Source organism: Peromyscus californicus, unplaced genomic scaffold (assembly GCF_007827085.1).
Source record: "Peromyscus californicus insignis strain IS unplaced genomic scaffold, ASM782708v3 Scaffold_21__1_contigs__length_65335640, whole genome shotgun sequence".
Lineage (NCBI taxonomy): Eukaryota > Metazoa > Chordata > Mammalia > Rodentia > Cricetidae > Peromyscus > Peromyscus californicus.
The window spans coordinates 18,583,213-18,605,538 of NW_026294514.1; the positions used below are offsets into that span (position 1 = coordinate 18,583,213).

The following is a 22,326-nucleotide window of genomic DNA, read 5'->3' on the forward strand; positions in this document are numbered from 1 at the left end:
CAGAATATCGCCTGCAGTGGTTAAGAATAGGAAGACTATAAAAGCAGTTCTGAGAAACTGTAAGAAAAGTAAAGATTGGGCTTGACGGTGAGAGGAGGGGTTATTTGGAGAACATGGGATCTCTTTCCTCATGAACTTGAAGTTTCATACGTCAGATGGGTATCTGCCGGACACTGAGAGGTGGGAGGGGTGATACTGAACACTATGTAAATGCTGGCTGCTCCATTAGAGAGACTTCCCCTGCAATTGTCGGGCTTCTCGTGAACCACCATGTTCAAAGCTCTTTTTAAATACAATTTATATTCGTTTAATAAAATTAAATTGTGTTTCCCCTGCACACAGACACTGCTTTTACAGTATATTCAAAAGGTACAAAATAAAGCTCCGCCTTCCCGATTCTGAAAAGGACTTTCCGGCAGTTGCCTTTCTTCTAGTGAGCACGAGGTGGCGCTCTTCTCTAGACTAAAGGCTTCTTCAATGGACGAAGACAGGCTTGAAAAAGTTGATGTCAAAGGAATTTTCATCCATTTAATCTCTGTATGTCACAAAAGTTTCCAGATTTTAGTTTTAAAGAAGGAAGGAAGAAGGGGGGGAGGGAGGGAGGGAGGGAGGGAGCCACCAACATGGCTCAGTGTGTAAAAGCCCTTACCTGGCGACCTGAGTTCACGCTCCAGAAGCCATGTAAAGGTGGCTTCCACATATACACTGTAGCATGAGCCATCCCCACACCCATATTACAAAACACTGTATTCACTATCACACACACACACACACACACACACACACACACACACACGGAATGAATTTTTAGAAAAAGAGAAAGAAAGAAAGAAAGAAAGAAAGAAAGGAAGGAAGGAAGGAAGGAAGGAAGGAAGGAAGGAAGGAAGGAAGGAAGGAAGAAAGCCATAAACCACAGTGACATGTGAGAAGCCGGGTGCCCGGAGCATGCTCATGACAATATGAGAGAGGACATTAGCTTGTCACAACGAGCTCCACTAACAGTGGATTTAATCATACTTCGGCTCTAAGTCTTTGTATTCAAACAGATTTTCTCCTAAGCTGTCAATGTCCTCTTGATTCTCGTGCAGTAGTTTCACTGTACTCAATCAAAAGTGCAAGTGGGATATGTCCGTGGTCTACTGTCACTGGCCTTTTCCTGACTTCTACCAAAATCACCCGCTCAGTCATCAGCCAGGCCTTGCCCCAGGGAGGGAGGGCTCCTACAGCTGTTCTGCCTGAACCTGATGGTTAGAACCATGTGAAAAGGAGAAGGGGTGGGTGGGGTGCCCATCTTCACCTTGGCACCAGATCTCATTTTCCAGCCAGGCTTTATCCACATTAGTGGTAGGAATTGTCTAGTGTACGTGAGACCTTTCATTTGATATCAGGCAATACTAGGGAAAAAAGGGGCGTGGGGAATACATGGATGCCTAAATAGGTAAAACAGTACACGAGTCTCTGATTTCTTGATCACCTCATGTTCTCTTAAAGTTTTAAAGTTCCTTCTAATTTTTTAAGAGATTTATTTTATTTTGAATTCCCTCTCTCTGTCCTTCTGTCTCTCTCTGTCTCTGTCTCTCTCTCTCTGTCTCTCTGTCTCTCTGTCTCTCTGTCTCTCTCTCTCTCTCTCTCTCTCTCTCTCTCTGTGTGTGTGTGTGTGTGTGTGTGTGTGTGTGTGTGTGTGTGTGCGCGCATATGAGTACAGGTGCCTTCGGAGCCCAGAGGCAGGAGATCTCCCTGGAGCTGGAGTTATAGGCAGTTTTTAGCTGCTTCATACAGGTGTGGGAACTGAACTCAAGTCCTCTGTAAGAGCCATGCTCCCTTTTTTTGCGGGGGGGGGGGGGGGGGTACAATAATTTATTGAGATCCCTCCCTCCAAGCCTTTGCAATCTTGAGGTCGTTTTCTCTGCTTGTAGATCTTTTTTGCTAGTTCCAACAAGATGGCTGGGGGCAGGGACGCAGAGTACTGTTCTTTCAGGCTCTTGAGGAGGCCGTAACTGCCTTCCTCGTCCTTGAAGCGCACAGCTGGCGGATCCAGCGCTTCATACACGGCTTTCACCTGCGCCACCCTCTCTGGGTCCTTCCGCCCATGATTCTCCTCTAAGATCTGGCGCTGTTGCGGAGTGGCACGTTGCAGACACTGAGCCACCAGCCAGCTGCATTTGCTGCCCTGCATGTCAGTGCCGATCTTTCCAGTCGCACTGGGGTCGCCAAAGAGACCAGGGTAGTCATCCTGGATCTGAAAGAACTGGCCCATCTCCATCAGGCTCTTCATGGCATCAATGCCTGCCATGTACTGTGGCAGCTGCAGCAGGCGGGTAGAAAGAATAGAATGCTGTCTCGTACTGGACAATAGATCTGTACCTCTTTTCAGTGGGTCTACCAAGATCCACGTGGCCCTGGGGTGCTGTGATGAGGTCGAGAGTCTGCGCGACCTCCGTCTGATCGGAACCCTGCAGAAAGAGCTCCAGCAGGTTCAGGTAGCAGGGCTGCTCCCTGCAGCAGAATTTCAGTAGGTCATAGTGCAGACTTCCAGAAGCAGAGCATCGTTGATGGCATCCAAGCCGATGCCTGGCTTCTGATACCAGCAGATCTGTTCGCAGCAAGTGACGGAAGAATCCACGATGTCATCTGACATAAGCAAAAAAGCCCGGGGCAGTCCTACACACCAGCCCATGGTCAGGGCCTGCCGAAGACTCTCGGCATCCTGTTTCCTCGGCTCTACCGGCTCCCGGAATGCTTGGAGCATAGTCAAACCCCGATTACACTCGCCTCCCACGGCATTGTGCTCTATGTCCTCCTAGGCATCGCCTGTCTCTGGGTGGCCTTGACCATCTTGGAGAAGTGCAGGATGAGATCTGGGAGAAGTGCTGGATGAAATCCTGCCCTTTTTGGTTACGAGCATCCAGTTTCTGGTTCCCATTGATTCTGAGAGAGGAGCAAAATGCTCTGTTCCTTAATGCGAGTTCTCCCAGGCTCTGTGCTCACTCTTAATCACTAAGCCGTCTTTCTAGGCCCTAAAACATCTTCAAATAACTTTAACAGTTCACAGTAGTGAAGACAAGCCAAATCACAAAATACTGCATTCAATATTTCAATTTTTTTTGAGAAAAAGAAAAGATAGTTTTCAAAAAAACAAAAACAAACAAAAACCTGGCAGGGCCTGGGTGTAGATATGGAGTTTGTTTGAGGGGCAGTTCTGATGGAAATGAATGAGAAGAGCTGCAGAATGGAAGGGTTTCACGTAGCCCGAGTCAATTCTTGTACAACATTTTCGTACTGCTGCTTTGTGGTCATGTACTGCAGCCTCCTGGGAGAGAAAGCGTGTGCACTTCGTGGGTGAAGGCATCAGGGTTGATATTTGGTACAGAAGCTCCTCCTTTCATGGTTCTTGCTTACATGGGTTCGAAATAGTTTTTGGTTGCTCCATAGTTCTCTCCTGGCTTCTGTGTGGTTTTAATCCTGGAGTCGTAGGTACCTGTGGTAAACCATCTAACGGAGGAGTCTAGGGTCTAAACGTTTTGGTTAAGTATTCCAAGAGACTGTGACATGGCCTACCTTCTATTCATTATCGATACTTCGATAAGCACCGACTTTGGTCCAAATACTCCATAAGAAGTATTTTATTATACCTTTATGTTACAAATCCTTATATACAGGCAGCAGTCACTTTGTACCTGGACCCACTACAAAAGAATCATCACAAAATCCACATTTGATCTTCATCAGGCCAGGATCATTGCCCCTCGTCTTCACAAACAGGAGACTAAGGCACAGAAATGCTAAGTGACATAACCCACCACTTGAAGCTAGGGAGTGGGCAGGACCCAGGTATAAGCCAGGACTGTGGCATTTTGTGCAACCTCCTCCATTCTGGATGACCATTTCTGTAACTGCAGTGATTTATTTGGCTTCTAGATAGATAGTCACTTTTTCCTCTAGATTCTTGACTGCCCTGCCCCATGGACCCATAGTAATGGCCAGGCAGGAAAGATGGGCATGGCTCTCTGAATGTTCTTGAACTGACTCCTCACCGGTTGCTTTAGTATTGGCCAACAGTGGGCCTCAAAGATAAACTTTTTAAGCCCCTCTCCCTGACCCTAAAACCACCCCAGCTGGTAAACAGAAGGTAGGATCTGATGCTTACAGATCCTCCACTTCCGGTTTCCCCGAAAGATCTGTGCAGGCTTAAGATGCAAGTTTCCTCATCTGCCTTTCCTTTCCTACCCACCGATATGCATGAGACCATCCACATCATTTCCGGCTGTAGTTTTGCCGGCCCCGCCCGCCCACCCCCCAGAGGCTGAAAGGAACAGACGGACTCCATTATTGCATGGAACACACAGGAAATATTTTATTAATGTCCAGATGGAGAAAATGGTAGAGTAAAAATGTTTCAATAGAAATCCATGATTCTCCTCAGGGAGCCCACCCTGGCATTCATGGCGCCCCAGTCGTGGTAGCGCCTGTATTCCCCGGGCCTCAGCAGGTACTGCCGCCCCCGGTAGTTGGGCATCTCGTAGAGGACCCAGTAGCCCTCCAGCACGTGGAAGGAGTGGAAGTCACTGAAGTGGAAGCGGTCCTGGAGGTGGGAGCAGTCGTCGGTGATCTCCACCATCTGGCCTCTGTAGTCCTCACGTTCGTAGATCCTGATCCTGTGAGAGCTGGACTGTGGGACACACAGAGTAGACAAGAGGGTGTGAGAAAACCTGACCTGAGCCTGGTAATCCAGCACGTGCTGCCTGGGGGATGGGCTCCCTACCTTTGCTATACCAAGGATGACTGAGTTGGAAGAAAGACCACTAATACTCGGACCACTGTGCATATGGTTCAGGAGGTTGTGCACAGTGAAACCCGAGCGGTCACCACCACTCACCACACATAAACCGGCTCTGCTCAGTGCCCTTTTAAAGCAACTATTTTTCTGTTTGTTTTAGTCTCCCCCCACCCCATTCATGGTGGTCTGAGGCTCTCTTTGGAAGTATAAAAATAATTTGGTATTACAATGATAAACCAAATGTATCATTAGCAAAAGCCACCGTCTTGAACCCCAGGAGCATTAGGAGAAGTGGAGGGAGAGGAAGTTACGTTGCCTCTTCCACGTGAAGAGGATGGAACATTTAAATTCAGGAAGAAAACTCCACCCAGATATCCCTCCATCTTTCTTTGTCCCCCCAGGCGCTGGCTCCCTCAAAGGCTGAAAAGGAAGGACGTCTGAGATTGAGGTTCAGCTCTCAGCTCTGCCCTAGGCTCTGGTAAATCAGTTTTGGGGAACACCAACAACAAAGAAGTGGATCAAGAGAGGAACCCTTCACAACAATGGAAGGTCGGGCAGCTTGGCCTGGGCAAACCCTCTCTTCTGTCTGCTTTTGCTGTCCCTGCTCCTTCCCAGCAAGAGCTCTTGTCTCAGGGTCCTTCTCCTCCCATCCTCGGAACCTGCTGTAGGAAGGGGTCTCCTAGCGACTCGTTACAGGGATGAGCAGCTGCTCATGAGGCCCCTTCTGCTGTGCCCGTGTTCGGCTCTTCGCAAAGGACTCGCATGTGTGCAGACAAATTTGATCCTCAGGATAGCCTGTCACACACAGAGCAGCCCTTAGGACACGATGTTTTTTTTAATGAGAAAACGAAAGGCCAGTGCTTTGAGTATGCAGAAAGGAGCAGGAGGAAGGGGGTGGGGTGGCTAGATCGATGACAGGGAGGGAGGGAAGGGGAGGCGATGGCTCATATCTGAAAGGAGGTATCAATCTCACAGAGGTGGCGTGGTCCCCATATTAGACAATAGATGGGATCCAAACGGTTGGGGCTTCCTTTGGGTAACAGGGGGATGTACCCGAAGCCTTGAAATCCCATTCCCCCATCCCTCAGCGAGTGTTAGTAACTCAGCTATGTCTGTCAGCTCAGCCCTGTTTGACCAGGCCTGATAAATACATGAAGTCAGAAACGGCCTCCATCCATCAGGCAGCCTGTTTCTATATTCGTGCCCATGGACAGGAGGCTCAGAACCAAACCGTGCCTGCTTATCCCCAGCCCTGGCGAATTCGCTTTCAGCCAAGTAAATGAAAATGACCAGTGGAAAACTTTGCTTCAGATAGGTTTTCACGGGAACCTTGGAGACCTTCCTGAGCAGAGAGGGCACAGAGCCAGCAGAAGGAAGGTGACCACCGCCCCCAGTTTTAGCTCACCACAGACGTTACCAGCTTAGGAAGGGACTCACGTGGGGGATGAGGCGGCAGGAGCGGATGGAGTCGCTGAAACCCATCCACTGCTGGTAGTCGGGGTAGTCCCCACGCCTCAGGAAGTACTGGCAGCCTCCGAAGTTGGGCTGCTCATAGAGCATCCAGCAGCCACTGTCCACGCGCACAGAGTTGCAGCGGCTGAAGTAGGGCTGCAGGTTGGAGTGGTCGCTGCTGCACTCATAGTGGCGGCCCTGGAAGCCGCGGTCCTCATAGAAGGTGATCTGTAAGGCAAGGCAAGGCTCAGAGAGAGGCCTGATGGGGTCTGGACCCGAGGGCAGCTCCCTCCTCCGGGCCCTGGGAGCCCTGGGCTCACCTTCCCCATGGCTGGTGTTGGCGGTTCTGATGGGATGGTGCTGTTGGGTGTGTAGGGCCGGGAGCAGGGTCTATATAGCAGGAGGTCTGCTGCGTTAGCAGGATCAGCACAAAAGGGGCACGCGGTGGGACTGGGCACTTTCTCTCTTTTCTATATAATGACTGTGGGGGAGGTGTGGGTTATTGTATGTTTTCTCTTGGTCTCTCCAGAGCTTTCGAATGGATGACGAATCATTGACCTCGTTAAAAGGGTCACTTGTTGCCGCTCTGGCCTTCACGTGAAGCTGATTTGGGAAACTGAAACGGAGCAAAGGTGCTTAACTCGTTAACATTTGTAACGAAATGTTTTAGCGACCTTTTACAAATTCAAACAATGCGTATTTGAATAACAATGCAGGATAGTTACCTGCTAATACTTCCTATGAAAAAGTGGAAAGTGGGTGTGAATGTATCTTCTCCACAGGATGGTGGAGGAGGGGGTCGAATGGAGTTCTGCTGTGTCCTTAAGAACTTTCTTACAGCGGGGCACGGTGGAAGACTCTGGAGGCAGAGCCAGAAGGATCTACATGAGCTCGTGAGTTCGGGGCCAGTCTGCTCTACAAAGAGAGTTCCAGGACAGCCAGTTTTCTTGTAAGCTCTGTGCTGATCAGCCAGGATCCAGAAAACTAATGATAAAAGTTACAGGAAGGTGTGCCTAAAGAAACGCTGTTAAGACACCTCAGTTCTGTTCCTTGGAGTGTGAGTGTGACCAGCTCCATCTTCTTGGGTCTCATCACATGCTTCTCACAGCACAGTCCGTGAGACTCTCAGCCTTGGGGCACACAGAGTGACTCATCATTATTTCACTGGTTAGTTCCTATTTAATGTTTTGCTGGGAACTCAACCCAGTTCATTCCAGCTGCCAGTAAATGCAAGGGAATTTGTAAGGAGGACGTTTGGAATCACACAGCCTCGCAAAGATTCTGTCTTCGTCACCCTGGAGCAAACCCTGAGGGCCCTGTAGTGAACGCACTGCCTATAAGGGACTGGACTCGCTCCTCCTGTCCCCAAGACTCCCAACAGCAATGGGTACCTCTCTCTCTTTAAAGCAAGGCTTCTCAACCTTGGTGCAATGCTGACATTTGGGCTGAAACATTCTGTTGTGTGGGGTTTTCCTGAGCAACTCGAGATGCTTCTCAGCATCCTGTCTCTACCAGCCGGTGTCAGCTGACCCACTCATCCAATTGTGACAGCCAAGATTACTCTTCCTGCCGTCACTGGAAAACAAAAATCTCCTTTGCCCTTGTTCTTGGGACCCATTGCCTCTGAGGAAGCTGCTCTCTGAGTGCCTGGGTTCCATACGCAAAATTGTTTTTTCCTGAACAAAATTCACTGGATTGATTCACAGACACTTAATAAGCCTGGTCACATACTTCTCTTTTAAAAATTATTAATTTGGGAACTATAAATAAGCAGAAGGAGAAGAAAATTAAAAACCACAGTCTTGTACCAAAACAAGGCACTGCTGATGTACATTCTTATTATTTATTTATAATTTTAAAAAGATTTATGTGTATGAGCATTTTGCCTGTATGTATGTATATGCACCACATGCACCCCCAATGCTTGCAGTAATCAGAAAATGAGGTTGTGAATCACTCTGCATGTACTGTACTGGGTCTTGAGTCTTTTGGAAGAGCAGCCAAGGTTCATAATTACTCTATTTCTCCAGCCCCTGCTGATGTGTGTGTGTGTGTGTGTGTGTGTGTGTGTGTGTGTGTGTGTGTCTGTGTGTGTGTGTATGTTTGTTTGTTTGTTTGTTTGTTTGAGACAGAGTTTCTCTGCATAGCCCTGGCTGTCCTGGAACTCACTCTGTAGACCAGGCTTGGCTTGAACTCACAGAGATCTACCTGCCTCTGCCTCCTGAGTGTTGGGATTAAAGGAGTGCTCCACCCCTGCCTGACTGTTGATGTATATATATTTAAGTTCAATCCTTATTCTTTTGAACTAATATGTACATCTCTAGAATTTGTCTGAACGAAATAGTATACAAAGACAGTGGTAGTTATCTAAAAATTAAATATAAGAGACATAGTATGTTAATTAAGTAAATTATGAAACATCTGTTTGATGAGTTGCTCTGTGGCCATCAAAATCATCTCTAAAACCTGAGGATTTATGTAATGATATAGAAAATGTTCATCATATATTAAGGGGGAGGGGAAGTAAATCTATCAAAGATAAAACTGCAAAAACACTTCTGAAGATAACAGTAAAGAAGTTATAAATATGTAGAAAGGAATCTTGTACTTGGGGATTGGAATATTTAATATCATTTAGATGTCACAACTACCCAAAGCAATCCACAGGGTCAAGGCAGCTCTACCAAGACCCCAGCAACCTTTTATCCAGAAATAGAAAACTGTACCCTGAGATTCATCTGACATCTCAAAGGACCTGAACAGCCAAAACAAACATGGCAAAGAACAAATTTGGGAAGCTCATAGATCCTGATTCTAAAATTCATTACAAAGTGATGGTAATAAAAACAGTGTGGTACCAGCGTAAACCCAGACATGTAGGATGATGGAATGGAGTCAGGAATCCCGAAAAAAACAAAAAGGCCTTGTATGTGTCTTCAAAAAGACTTTAGCAAGAATGTTAAGGTCACTCAGCAGAGAAAATACATTAAACTAAATGGAAGAAGCCACACAAGACAGAACAAGTACGCCATGATTCCATTTATTTGAGACACCTAGAATGGTTGGATACAGAGAGAAAAAATAACATAAATGGTGCTTTTCAGGAATTGGGGTGTGGGAAATGGGGAACTGATGTTTAATGAGGGCAGAATTGCAGTCTGGAATGATGCAAATTTCTAGAGGTACACAGTGGTGATATCCAACATTATGATGGATAAGATACACTTAAAATCATATGAATCAAAATGTCAACCATGCTTACACAGCACTAACTTCCATGGGAAGTCCAATTAAGAGTAACTTATTGTTTATTTTTAAGTTTTTTCTTTATGTACCAACATTTTGGGTGATGGAAATATTTTACTTCAAAAATCAAAACAGAGTAAGAGGTGCTTCATTTGAAAACGACTGTCACTAGAGGACTAGGGAGATGGTTCAGTGGGTAAGAGTGCTTGTTGCACAACCATGAGGATCTGAATCCAGATACCAGCACCTGTATAATAAGCTGTGGTCTTAGTATGTGATATTAAGCTGTGGTCTTATTATATGACAATAAGCTGTGGTCTTATATGATAATAAGCTGTTGTCTTATAAGATAATAAGGTGTGGTCTTATATGATAATAAGGTGTGGTCTTATTATATGAAAATAAACTGTGGTCTTATTATATGATAATAAGGTGTGGTATCATGTGAACCTGTAAACCCAGTGCTGTGTGTGGGAGGAGGCAGAATGATTGTGGGGGCTGGCTGGTAGCCTTGCTGAAAAAACAAGAGCTCCAGGTTCAGGGAGGGACCCTGCCTCAAAGGCATAAGGCAGAGAGTGATAAGGAGAACACCAGTGCCCTCCTCTGGCCTTTAAATGTACCCTCACACACATGCACACATACCACACTCACACACACCATAAATTATATTAAAATTTTGTTGCGTTTCATATCCTTGTTTATCATGGAACTATTATTGTAGCCCATCTATGAAATCAGCCTAGTGCCCATTAATGGATGAGTGGCTAAATAAAGTGTCATAGGAAGTTTAATCTAGCTATAAGGAAGAATGATATCATGTCACCTGCAAGGAAATGGATAGAACTGGCAGTTATCATGGTAAGCAAAATCGTTTAGTCTCAGAAAGGCAAATGTTGCATATTTTTCCTCATGTGCAGAGTCTAGTTTTTTTTTTTAAAAGATATAAAAGCACAGGGAGAGTGTTTGGATAGAGGAAGGGGACCAGTTGGAGGGAAACATAGGAACAAGAGCAGATAAAGGGAGTGTGTATGAATGTGATCTAAATACATCGCATGCATGCAAGAAAATGTTATAATGAAACCAGTTACTTTATACAGTGCACACTAACAAAAAAGAAAAACACTGTTGCATTTTAGCAAAAATATATAAAATGTTTAGGTGGCAATTATATCACAAATATAATTTTGAAATTTTAACTGTTAGCTACAACTGTATCAAACACCTTCCAGACTATGATTTCCTAAGTATCCTCTGAAAAACACTCGTGTTCATTATAAAAGTGCCATAGTTTACTATTCTATGCTGCGGAAGAACGCCCATTTTTAACTCTTTATTACTATGGCTATTGCCCAAATAAGCTGCTTGCATATAACACTTTCTATTTTTAGAATTTTCTCCTTAGGACAGAATCCTAGTAGAAGACTCACTGGACCTAAAGTTAGTTCTCACTTTTTTTTCTCTCCTACTGTATTTTTGTTGTTACTTTGTTTTTGAGACACCCTTTTGTTAGGTTGCCCTGGCTGGCCTGGAGGATGCTGCCCACCTTAGTGCTGGGACTACATGCTTATAGTGTACCTGTATACATTCTGTTTTGAAAAATATTTATTTCGTGTGTATGTATGTGTCTGAGTGCATGTATATGCAACATCCGTGTTCAGTGACAGTGGATGTCAGAAGAGGGCATTGGATCCCCTGGAACGGGAGTTACAGAGAGTTGTGAACCACTGTATGGGTGCTGGGAACTGAACCCATGTCCTCTAGAAGAGCAGTAAGTGTTCTTTTCATTATTGTTGTTGTTGTTTTGTTTTGTTTTCAAGACAGGGTTTTTCTGTGTAGCTTTTGGCTGTCCTGGAACTCACTCTGTAGACCAGGCTAGAGCAGGAAGTGTTCTTAACTGGTGAGCGATGTCTCCAGTCCCTCATGACATTCTTTATTAGCACAACTAAGGAAGTGTGAAAGGGCCAGCTGTAGATTTCATCTCCATTGCCCTCCCTTAGTAGGTTGTGAATTCCAAGGATTATAAGGGAATTAAAAAGTGTTAGGAATTAAATTTCCTCTATGTGTTTAATATTATATAAAATGATAACATCAGTACTTACAATTTTCTTTTCTGTTAGTATCTTTCTCACCTTGCATTTCCTCCCTCAATCTCCATTTATTCACTCTCTTCTGGTTTCCTTATACTACTCTCAAGAATCTGATAATTATTTCAAGGTCCTCTTTAAACTTGGGAATGAGTGCTCTAGGCACAGCTGTAACTGCGAATAAAGACTGTTTTGGTGTTTTCCTTCACTCGTCCTTTCTAGTGTATTAACTCGGTTGCATCTTACAACTACCCTTAGTTACCAGGAATACCAGCTTCAGGATGATACAGATGCTGGGTAACACAGGACACAATACCCGAGGCCTTGCTGTTATTGTCAGCCTGATGGATCAACTATCCCTAACTCTGGTGCTACCTCAGGACTTCTAGTCTCTGAAGTAACAGGCTTCCACCTTGCTTGTCTATTTAACATGGACTTTTTGTTACTCTTGAGTCTACAACAGCCCAGTCAACTCCGATCTCATTCTGGATGTGGGATTAGGGTATTTTGAGCTGGTTTGAAGACTAGGCAGAGGGCCAGAAGCTCATCAGGCACATGAGGAAGAGTAATCCAGGGGAGGGCAAGAATTGAGGAAGGGCAAAGAGTCGTGGCGTCATCTCTTGTGTATGGAGGTGAGAGCAAAGGGTGACAGCAGTTAGATAAGAAAGGATAAACTGATGGGTTGGGGCTAGTTTCTCAAAGAAATAAGAATTTTCCTTATGGGTAGTGGAGAAACAGCATAAGTTTTTTGTTGTTGTTGTTTTTAGGTTTCTTGGGCCTTTTTTAACACTCAAAGTATTTGTCTTTTTAATTAGTGCATATGAATTATACATAATAATGGATTCATTATGGTACTTTTGTAGATGTATGTAATGCATCTTCTTCCCAACCAGTCCTTCTACTTTCATATCTCTCTCTCTCAACAAACCAGTGAGTCATCAAGGTTTCATTAAGGTTGAGTGAAAGGCTTTCTAAAGTAACATGTGCACCTTACTAGTGGCTACACCACTGAAGAAATTTCTCTAACTCCCGGCAGCCATTAGTGACCCTCCTGGACACCTCCCAGTTCCTGGACAGGATATTGATCTCATACAGGTCTCATGCAGGGAATTTACCCTTACTATGAGTTCAAAAGTGCCATGTGTGGTGGTTTGAATGAGAATGGCTGTCATAGGCTCGTATATTTGAATACTTGGTCCCCAGTTGGTGGAACTGTTTGGGAAGGACTAGGAGGTGTGGCCTTGTTGGAGAAAGTATGTCACTGGGTGTTGACTTGAGGTTTCAAAAGACTCATATGATACCCACTGCTCGTTCTCTCTCTCTCTCTCTCTCTCTGTGTCTGTCTGTCTGTCTGTCTCTGTCTCTCTCTGTTTGTGTGTGTGTCTGTCTCTGTCTCTCTCTCTGTGTCTCTGTCTTTGTATCTCTCTGTCTCTGTCTCTCTCTCTGGCTTATGGTTGCATATCACGATGAGAACTCTCCACTGTCCCCTCAGTCTGTCATTACAGACTCCAGCCCCCTGAAATCATAAGCCAAATTAACCACATTCTTTTATAAGTTGCCTTGCTCCTGGGTGTTTAATCACAGTGATAGAAATTTAACTAAGACACATCGCTGTGATGGAAAGACAGCATCCCACCAGACTTTACCTCGTCCCCAGGCTCTTACACTTTCTCTACTCTCTTTTCTGCAATGCTCCATGAGTCTTGGACGGTGCTGTATAGAGGTCCCACTTATGGCTGAGCATTCAATAGTCACTCCTTGTCAGGACTTTGACCAGTCATACATCTCTCTCTGTAGCTATTGCTGCCCACTGCAAAAAAGAACACCCCCCCTGACCAAAGCTGGTAGTAATACTAATCTAGGGGATTAAAGATAATTATTTAGAAGGCCATCCAACAGGTACATCATATCTATTTAGCAAAAATAACAGTAGGAGCTTTCCAACTAGGGCCTATGACCTCCTTAGCCAAGGGCTTTTGACCAAGTTCACAGTACCACACCTTAGTTCCATCCTGTGGAGGAGAGAAATGGTACAACCAGATCAGTGTTTAAGCAGCTTTCTTAAGAAGTTTCTTTCTAAAAATATCTAGCAATGGCAGCAGCCATACAGCAGAAGAGAAGGTAGTAAAAACAAGAGGCAAGGAGATAGCCAACGTAACCGATGCAGGTCTTAGTTTCCTAGAACCTTATGCATAGTGTGCTAGCACATGTTGTATATGTACAAGATGGTGTAAACATAGATGACTTTGTGCGTGTGTACATAAGGGGGATGAAGCTATTGGCTGTCCATGTGCTTAAATTCAGTTCTTGATTAGTTGTTTGCATTGATCGCATGGTAAGCATCTGAAGTCTGTGCTGTCGTTACTGTGTCCCTGATTCCATAATGAAAACCATTAATTCCTGAAAAATAACTTGTTCTTATTCTCTCTCAGCCACACGTGTGCATCGGACTAACAACAATGGAACGTCCACTTCAGGGTTTATGAACACACAGGTCTGTTTTACCCCTATTACAAGAAATCTTTTTTTTTCCCCCAGGGGAGAGCGCGAACACAGTCCTCCACTACCACAAATTATGCAGTTGAGTTTTCCACCTTTGGGGAAATCGCAGGGGTCAGCACATCTGGAGTGCAATGCATAAACCTCGTCCTGGGAAAAACCACCTCCGTGACCATGGTATCTCCCCTGCCAGGTGTTACAAGAAGTCTTAAGGTAACGGTTGTTAGTGTTGATTCAGAGCTTTGAGGACATCAAGGTCAGCATCTCTGAAATGTTTATGTCCTTTCCTTCCTGAGTGTTGCCTTCTTGATTTAAGACAACTGAAGTAAAGGGGACACACTGCTAGAGCATCTACCCTTTCAGATGGGCAAGTGGACGTTTCCCCTCTCTCCTCTGTATGTTCCTCTACTTATGTGTCAATGGCCACATTGGGATCAAGTGACCGCCACAGCAGACAGAGAGTCTGGCAAAGGTTTGCAAGCGCATCCTTCTCATACAACTTTTGGGGAATCGGAAGTGCTCTGAAAGGGCTGGAGAAATGGCTCAGCCGTTAAGAGTACTGAGTGGTTAAGAGCTCCTCCGGGGCTCTTCCCTAGGAGTCGGGTTCTATTTCCGGTACCCACATGGCAGCTCACAACCATCTGTAACTCAAGTTCCAGGGGCCCCGCAGCCTCTGTGGGCACCAGCCTTGCAAGTGGTGCACAGACGTACATACAGGCAAACTATCCACCATGAGAGTGGGAGAGAGAGAGAGAGAGAGAGACAGAGACAGAGACACAGAGAGAGACAGAGAGAGAGACAGAGAGAGAGACAGAGAGAAAGAGAGAGACAGAGACAGAGACACACAGAGAGAGACACAGAGAGACAGAGACAGAGAGATAGAGAGAGAGAAAGAGAGAGAGACACAGAGAGAGAGACAGAGAGAGAGAGACTGAGAGAGAGACAGAGAGAGAGAGAGAGACTCTGAAGTCCCTTATGGTTCCCAGTCTTAGAAACCTGATTTCAAAATCGGGACACCCTCTTTGGATCTTGGCTTCCAGGTGGTCACTCCTCAAAGAAACTGAATATAGAGGAGATTTCTAACCATCTAGTTTGAAGCAACAAGTTTTTTTGTTATGTTTTGTTTTTAATTCTTCTCTCATATATTTCATCTCCACTGAAGTTTTCCCTTCCTTTCCCTCCATCCAGTCTCCTCCACCCCATTTTCCCCTTCCCCCAGATCCACCTCTCCTCCACTTCCCCTCAGACAAGAGCAGGCCTCCCAGGGACAATATCAATCAAACACGGCATAAAAAGCTACAGTGAGACCAGGCACATACCATCACATCAGAAATGGACGAGGTAGCCCAGTAGTAAGGAAAGGGTCCCAAAAGCAGGCAAAAGAATCAGAGACAGCGCCTGCTCCCACTGTTAGGAATCCCATAAGAACATCAAGCTAGTCAGCCATAACATATATGCAGAGGACCTAGGTCAGACCCCTACAGACTCCCTGTTCTCTGCAAGCCCCCATGAGTCCTGATCGGTTGATTCTCTGAGTTGTGTTCTATTGGTGTCCCTGGCACCTCTGGTTCCTGCAGTCCTTCCTCCCCCTCCTCTGCAGGACTCCCTAAGCACTTCCTAAGGGTTGTCTGTGCATCTGCTTCTGCCCCCATCAGTGAAGCAACATGTTTTTCAGAGGCTGAAGACTCACAAAATAATGGTATAAAGATATTTTGTTTTTACTTTTTAAAAGATTTTAAATGCTTTCCTTTTATATGAGTGCTTTGCCTGCATGTGTGTGTATAACATGTGCCTGCCTATGTCAGAAGAGGGTGTTGCATCTTCTGGAACTGGAGTTACAGAGAGCTGTGAGCCACCATATTGGTGCTGGGAACTTGACCTGGATCCTCAGAAGTACCCTTAACCTCTGAGGCAGCTCTACAACCCATAAAGATGTTTTATAAACTGTAAAGTTGTCTTCATATGAAGGTGTACTTCTGTTGTGAGAATTTTCTTTGTTACTCATGGATCACACATTTCAGTTGCCACTTGCACTCTGTGTGTGTGTGTGTGTGTGTGTGTGTGTGTGTGTGTTTGCACGTGTGCATTCACATTTAAGCAAAATAATGAGCTGGGCAGGGTGGTGCAAATCTGTAATCCCATAGCAGGGAGGCTGAGTCAAAAGCATCTTAAATTTGAACTAGAGAGTTGGATCAGTCCATATAGTACTTGCTTCAAGATCATGAGGATCTTAGCTTGATGCATATATATATATATATATATATATATATATATATATATATATATATATATATATATATAGGCTGTACACATGCACATACATCACACAAACACATACGCATGCACACACTTGCACACACACCTCACACACACATGCATGCACACACACACACACACACACACACACACACACACACACACACAAAGGATCACAAGTTTGAGGCCAGCATGGGCTATATGGCTCCGAGAGCCTGTTTTGAACCAATAAATACAAACAGGAAAGAAAAAGAAATACCAGAAGCGAATCAGTGCGGGAACACACAGAAAATATTTTATTAGCTTCCAGATGGAGAAAGGATAGAGTAAAAAACCAATTCAATAGAAATCCATGACTCTCCTCAGAGAGCCCACCCTGGCATTCATGGCACCCCAGTCATGGTAGCGCCTGTATTCCCCGGGCCTCAGCAGGTACTGCCGCCCCCGGTAGTTGGGCATCTCGTAGAGGACCCAGCAGCCCTCCAGCACATTGAGGGAGTAGATCTCGTTGAAGTGGAATCGGTCCTGGAGAGAGGGGCAGTCCTCAGTGAACTCTACCATCTGGCCTCTGTAGTCTTCCCTCTCATACAGTCGAATCCTGTGGGAGCCAGCCTGGCAGGCCCGGAAACAGAGAAAAGCAGGGATGAAACGATTCGAAAGTCGTAGGATGCCCCCCCGCCCCTGCCCCGCCTTGCTTCAAGCCGTTTGGAATAGATGATAAACACATTAATTAACGCGTCACAAATGCGGGCAGATTCAGCGCTTTTCTAAGATCGGAAAGTACCAGCAAAGGGAAGGATAAAGACGCACGAGGGCGTTCAGATACCACCAGGGTGGAACCGCCTTCTGTGCGGCGCACTGTGAAGCCAGCATCCCAGCGGAATCCTGGCCTGTAACAGCTTCTAGTTGAGGTTTGCCCTTTGGGCGACGTGTTCGTATATTAAAATACATTAAGATATTAAATAGCTAGGGTCTCAGACAACATGGGCTGCTCAGTTTATAATTTATAAATACAACGAAGAAAAGACGGGGAGATAAAATCAGTAAGCCCGAGGGCCCATTCTTTCCACAAACGCTGGCATTTTAAAGCACACTTGTGGAATAGAAGCGGCACAGCTGTGAAAAACATCTGTATTGCTCCGGGTTGAGGGACAGTGCTTTGTCTAGACTAGATGGAGGAAATCCCAGATATGCGAGGAGGGGATGAAGAGGGGAAAGAGGGCTTAAGCATATCACTTCTGTGTTCAGTAGTCACCATATAGTATAGGACATTTAATCTTTCTATTGTTCCATGCTAAAAGATCGTAAGACAGGACACAGATTTCATACATTTCCCCATCCTGCCAATGCGTTCCTACTCTACAAATGCTTACCCGCCAATTTGTAACAGGGTAACACTTTGCTTTTTGGTGTGTGTGTGTGTGTGTGTGTGTGTGTGTGTGTGTGTTTGGGGGGTGTGTGGCTATGAACTAATCAATTCTAGCTTTTATGGATCTTTTTTTTTTCTTTACCAACAGACTCAGCCCTGCGTCCAGCGTTTAACCCTTTCCTGGCAACTGCAGTCAGGGTCCTCAGTCTTGATCAGAATATGGACTCACATGGGGGATGAGGCGGCAGGAGCGGATGGAGTCGCTGAAACCCATCCACTGCTGGTAGTCGGGGTAGTCCCCACGCCTCAGGAAGTACTGGCAGCCTCCGAAGTTGGGCTGCTCATAGAGCATCCAGCAGCCACTGTCCACGCGCACAGAGTTGCAGCGGCTGAAGTAGGGCTGCAGGTTGGAGTGGTCGCTGCTGCACTCATAGTGGCGGCCCTGGAAGCCGCGGTCCTCATAGAAGGTGATCTGCAAGGCAAAGGCAAGGCTCAGAGAGAGGCCTGATGGGGCCTGGACCCGAGGGCAGGTCCCTCCCCCAGGCCCTGGGTGCCCTGGGCTCACCTTCCCCATGGCTGGTGTTGGCGGTTCTGATGGGATGGTGCTGTTGGGTGTGTAGGGCTGGGCGCGCCGGTCTATATAGCAGGAGGTCTGCTGCGTTAGCAGGAACAGCACAAAAGGGCCCCGCGGGGGGCAGGGCGCGTTCATGTTCTCCTCTTTTCTCTTTGCTGTCATAGCCCACGGGACTCATTGTGGGTTTCGGTCCTATTCACTCTGGAGCATTCAGGTTGCTATCACTAGCTGATGCTACTGAGATTGTTTGAAAAAAAGTAATTTGGCGCATTGTTTATTTAATAATAGAAGCAAAGTTTCAGCCATTTCATAGATAAACCACACTCTTCTTTGTACCGTTGGACAAAACAAACACATGTAAGTGGGGAGCAGAGAGAGTCTTGACGTGGTAAATATAAGTTGACTCTAAGGCCGGCTATATTTCTTGGGGATGCCCCACCCATGAACACGGATTAACAGGAAAGGAACAGACTCAACTGAATGTTGAAAATTTCAAACCCTTTGGAGACTTTTAGAATTAAAGGTTGTAAGAAATTGGGAGTATTTTACCACGGGAGCTGCCAGAATTTTACTCTTCCACTGTGAAAAAAAACCAAAGGAAACCAAAATTTCAAACAAGCAAACCCAAATTTCAGTATTGTTTGTGACTTTGTTGCACGCTGGAGGCAAAGTAGACTAACTCTTAGCAATGTGTGGCTCTGCAGCTAAAAGGGACAATAGTTTTAAGACCCTTAGAACTAAGAGGGCAAGTCTGAATCCGAGGAAGTGAGAAAACCCAGCCCACTGAAACACAAAACCTCATCAGGCCTTAGATTACAAAAGAAAATCAACCCCCAAGGTACACTGCACTCGTGGGGTCTGGGCTACGCCTTTGTTCTGTGGTGGACAAGGGTAAACAGAGCTTTTTGACACAGAGGGAATGGCTTAGAGGAGCCAGGGCTGGGATGCTGCGGGAAAGGAAAAGATACATGTCGAGAAGCCAGACTCTAGGAAGACTTCACAGGGATTTACTGGTTGGGGAAATTTGACGGGGCGGAAAGAGCACCAGAGTGGAAGATGACCGCCGAGCCTCGCTCCTTTCATGTTCAAAGAATTACTCACACTTCTTTCACCCCACAGAAGGGCCTTGTCTTTGACTCAGCCGTCTTTCTAAGTTGGTACTTATGAACTGAAGCCCTGGCTATGTACAATATGATGGTTTCAGTTATTATTTTCTGGTTTCTGGCTCTCTGACCACGTATAGACACATGTTACAAATTCACTTATGAAAGTGGAAAGCAAGCAGACAGGATATCTCACGCAGATAACCATTTTAATCAGAACATTTTCCATAACAAAATATCAGTTGAGAGCAACATTACATTAGTCAGAGTTGTTTCTGAGTCCAGGGTTCAGGGGAGAGGGGGAGATGTTAACTGGCAAAAACTGTAAAGTAAGAGAAAACTATTCATCAGAGCACCAAGAAGTTCGGATGGGATGGATCAGAGAGGAAAGAGCATAAGGAGACATGTGTGCACATGGGAGAGGGGGAAATTACTGCCTTTGTTGATATAAAATTATATTGAGAATGCATCTGCAGAGCCCAAACAAGGGGATTTTCTTGATCAATGAGAAGGCTTGCCGGACGGTGGTGCCTTTAATCCCAGCACTCAGGAGGCAGAGCCAGGTGGATCTCTGTGAGTTCAAGGCCAACCTGGGCTCAGAGTGAGTTCCAGGAAAGGCACAAAGCTACACAGAGAAACCCTGTCTCAAGAAAAAAAAAAAAAAAAAAAAAGAAGAAGGTGACTTTATTTCAGCCTGGGGCTGAACAAATAAGAATAACACCCCAGACTTCTTACAGAGCAGAAAAGCTAATGGTTGGGCCAAAATGTGGCTCTGTTTGAAATGCTGGCAGAAAGTTCCATGAGTGACAAGGTTATATAAGACTCAGTGCCCACATGTTGAACATAGAATGTGAGGTGAATGTGTGTCAGGTGTGAGATCCTTCAAACACAGAGCTCTTCACAAGCTGTCTGGGGTGACTGGGGCTGTCACTGAGGGGAAACTGGAGATGAACATGTATCATTGCCTCAGGTGTCGTCTAGTCCAGGAAGTGACCCATGGTCAGTCCCTAGTCATTTAAGTGACTTAAAAAAAATGATGTCACAAGAGACCATCTCAATCTAGGGCTTACTATATGTGCTGTCAATCATCTATGTAGTTCATGTAAATGCCAGTCCACAAGCAAAATGAAGTATGTGAAAACAGTTTTTCTGATTTCTGGGAGCTTAACATATTCTATGAATCTAAATCTTGTTCACTGGGGTGGAGAGAAACATGTGATGTCCATCCTTTTGAGGGTTCCCTTCTCTCATTTTTCCAGGCTCCATGATGCTAAGGTATTTTCCTGAGGAGAGACGGGACACATAGAGGATTACTGTGGAGTCTGTGGATTGGGTAGCTCCCCAGTGTTCACATTAGCCTGGAGGTGAGAACTAGTACTTTGAGGGCTGTGGAAGCTGATGTGCTTTGGTGTGGCTTTTGGAGAAATGTTACAATGTTTTGGATTGGTCCATACTTTTTGTTTTGTTTTCCAAGGCAGGTTTTCTCTGTGTAGTCCTGGCTGTCCTGGAGCACACTCTGTAGACCAGGCTGGCCTCGAACTCACAGAGATTTGCCTGCTTCTGCCTCCTGAGTGCAGGGATTAAGGGCCTGTGCACCACCACCGCTCAGCTTATACTTTTTGCATATTTTAATTTTTTTTACTCATTCTTTTTGTCATTGTTGTTGTTGTTTTGTTTTGAGTCAGGAGTTTCTCTTATTTACTTATTTTAATTTATTCTTCTCTCATACAATACATCCTGACAATAGTTTTCCCTCCCTTCACTCCTCCCAGTCCCCCTACTACCACCCCCCATCCTCTCGTCCTCCATTTCCCTTCAGAAAAGAGCAGGCCTCCTAGGGATATCAACTGAACACAGTATAACAAGTTACAATAAAACTAGGCAAACCATCACATCAAGGCTGGAGGAGGCAACACAGTAGGAGGAAAAGGGTCCCACCAGAGTCAGAGATACTCCCATTCCCACTGTTAAGAATCCTACAAAAAGCCGGGCGGTGGTGGCGGCGCACGCCTTTAATCCCAGCACTCGGGAGGCAGAGGCAGGCGGATCTCTGTGAGTTCGAGGCCAGCCTGGGCTACCAAGTGAGTCCCAGGAAAGGCGCAAAGCTACAGAGAAACCCCGTCTCGAAAAATCAAAAAAAAAAAAAGAATCCCACAAAAACACCAAGCTACAAAACAATAACGTATGCGCAGAGGACCTAGGTCAGACGCGTTCAGGCTCTGGGGTTGTCACTTCAGTGTCTGTGAACCCCTATGAGCCCTGACTAGTTGATTCTGTGGTCCGAGTTCTCCTGGTGTCCTCGACCTCTCTGGCTCCTACAGTCCTTCCTCCCCCTCATTTATGGGGTTCTGCCTAATGTTTGGCTATGGGTCTCTGTATCTGCTTCCATCAATTGCTGGATGAAGCCTCTGACATCGACTGGGCGAGGCACGGATCTCTTCTTTTGGCTGAAATGGCCTGCACTTGAGCAGGCTCATTTAATATTTTTATAATTTTTTTAAATATTTATTCCCAATCATTCCCTGCTGTTCTAAAAACTTTTTTCCTCATATATTATGCCATCTGCTTGGCACCTGAAGTCACCAACTTGCAACTCCATACAAGAGTTTTCAAACTCAGCTAGTCATAATGGTATCTGAGCACTTGGGAGGCAGAGACAGGCAGATCTCTATGAGTTTGAGTCCAGCCTGGCCTACAAAGTGAGTTCCAGGCCAATCAGGACTACATAGAGAGATTCTGTCTCAAACTCTGTTGCTTCGACCCATTGAGGAAACTATAAATCAAGTACAGCTGCCCAGTGTGGACATGTGGACAGAAACAAGCTTTATTAGGGACTTTTATATTTATGGAGGTTTAAATGTCCCTTTGTAAATGTTCACAAAACAGTGTAAGAATAGAGAATGATTATTTTAATTTTGCTTTTGTTTTAAATGTCTTTGCTTAGCCAAAAACAAACAAAACAAAAC

At 45.5% G+C, this 22,326-nt stretch overlaps 2 protein-coding genes, 1 non-coding gene and 1 pseudogene across 4 annotated transcripts; all 4 read right to left on the bottom strand.

Annotated features, from left to right (window-relative positions):
• Positions 1-1,007: 1,007 nt before the first annotated feature.
• On the bottom strand, positions 1,008-3,569 carry LOC128118013 (farnesyl pyrophosphate synthase-like; annotated as a pseudogene).
• Positions 3,570-4,396: 827 nt separating this feature from the next.
• On the bottom strand, positions 4,397-6,558 carry LOC128117322 (gamma-crystallin E). 2 transcript variants are annotated; one of them, XM_052749242.1, is made up of 4 exons: positions 6,550-6,558; positions 6,215-6,457; positions 6,009-6,016; positions 4,397-4,664 (listed from the first exon to the last, which is right to left on the bottom strand). In XM_052749242.1, the coding sequence occupies exons 1-4, from the start codon at positions 6,556-6,558 to the stop codon at positions 4,397-4,399; spliced, it is 528 nt and encodes a 175-aa protein (XP_052605202.1). The 2 variants fall into 2 exon arrangements, with proteins under 2 accessions (XP_052605202.1, XP_052605203.1); XM_052749243.1 differs by lacking the exon at positions 6,009-6,016 and having other exon boundaries at positions 4,397-4,669.
• Positions 6,559-14,094: 7,536 nt separating this feature from the next.
• Positions 14,095-14,257, bottom strand: LOC128118047 (U1 spliceosomal RNA). Its single transcript, XR_008220974.1, has one exon. It is a non-coding gene; the product is annotated as a U1 spliceosomal RNA (small nuclear RNA).
• A 2,396-nt stretch (positions 14,258-16,653) lies between these two features.
• LOC128117323 (gamma-crystallin D) lies at positions 16,654-18,257 on the bottom strand. Its single transcript, XM_052749244.1, has 3 exons — positions 18,249-18,257; positions 17,913-18,155; positions 16,654-16,926 (listed from the first exon to the last, which is right to left on the bottom strand). Exons 1-3 carry the CDS (start codon positions 18,255-18,257, stop codon positions 16,654-16,656), a joined length of 525 nt encoding a protein of 174 aa, XP_052605204.1.
• Between the last annotated feature and the right edge of the window lie 4,069 nt (positions 18,258-22,326).

Bases quoted from the DNA above. Each gene is read 5' to 3' on its own strand.
- LOC128117323 (XM_052749244.1), bottom strand. The intron at 16,927-17,912 runs GTGAGTCCATAT...CGGGCCTGCCAG, and splicing joins CCTGCCGCCTCATCCCCCAT to GCTGGCTCCCACAGGATTCG.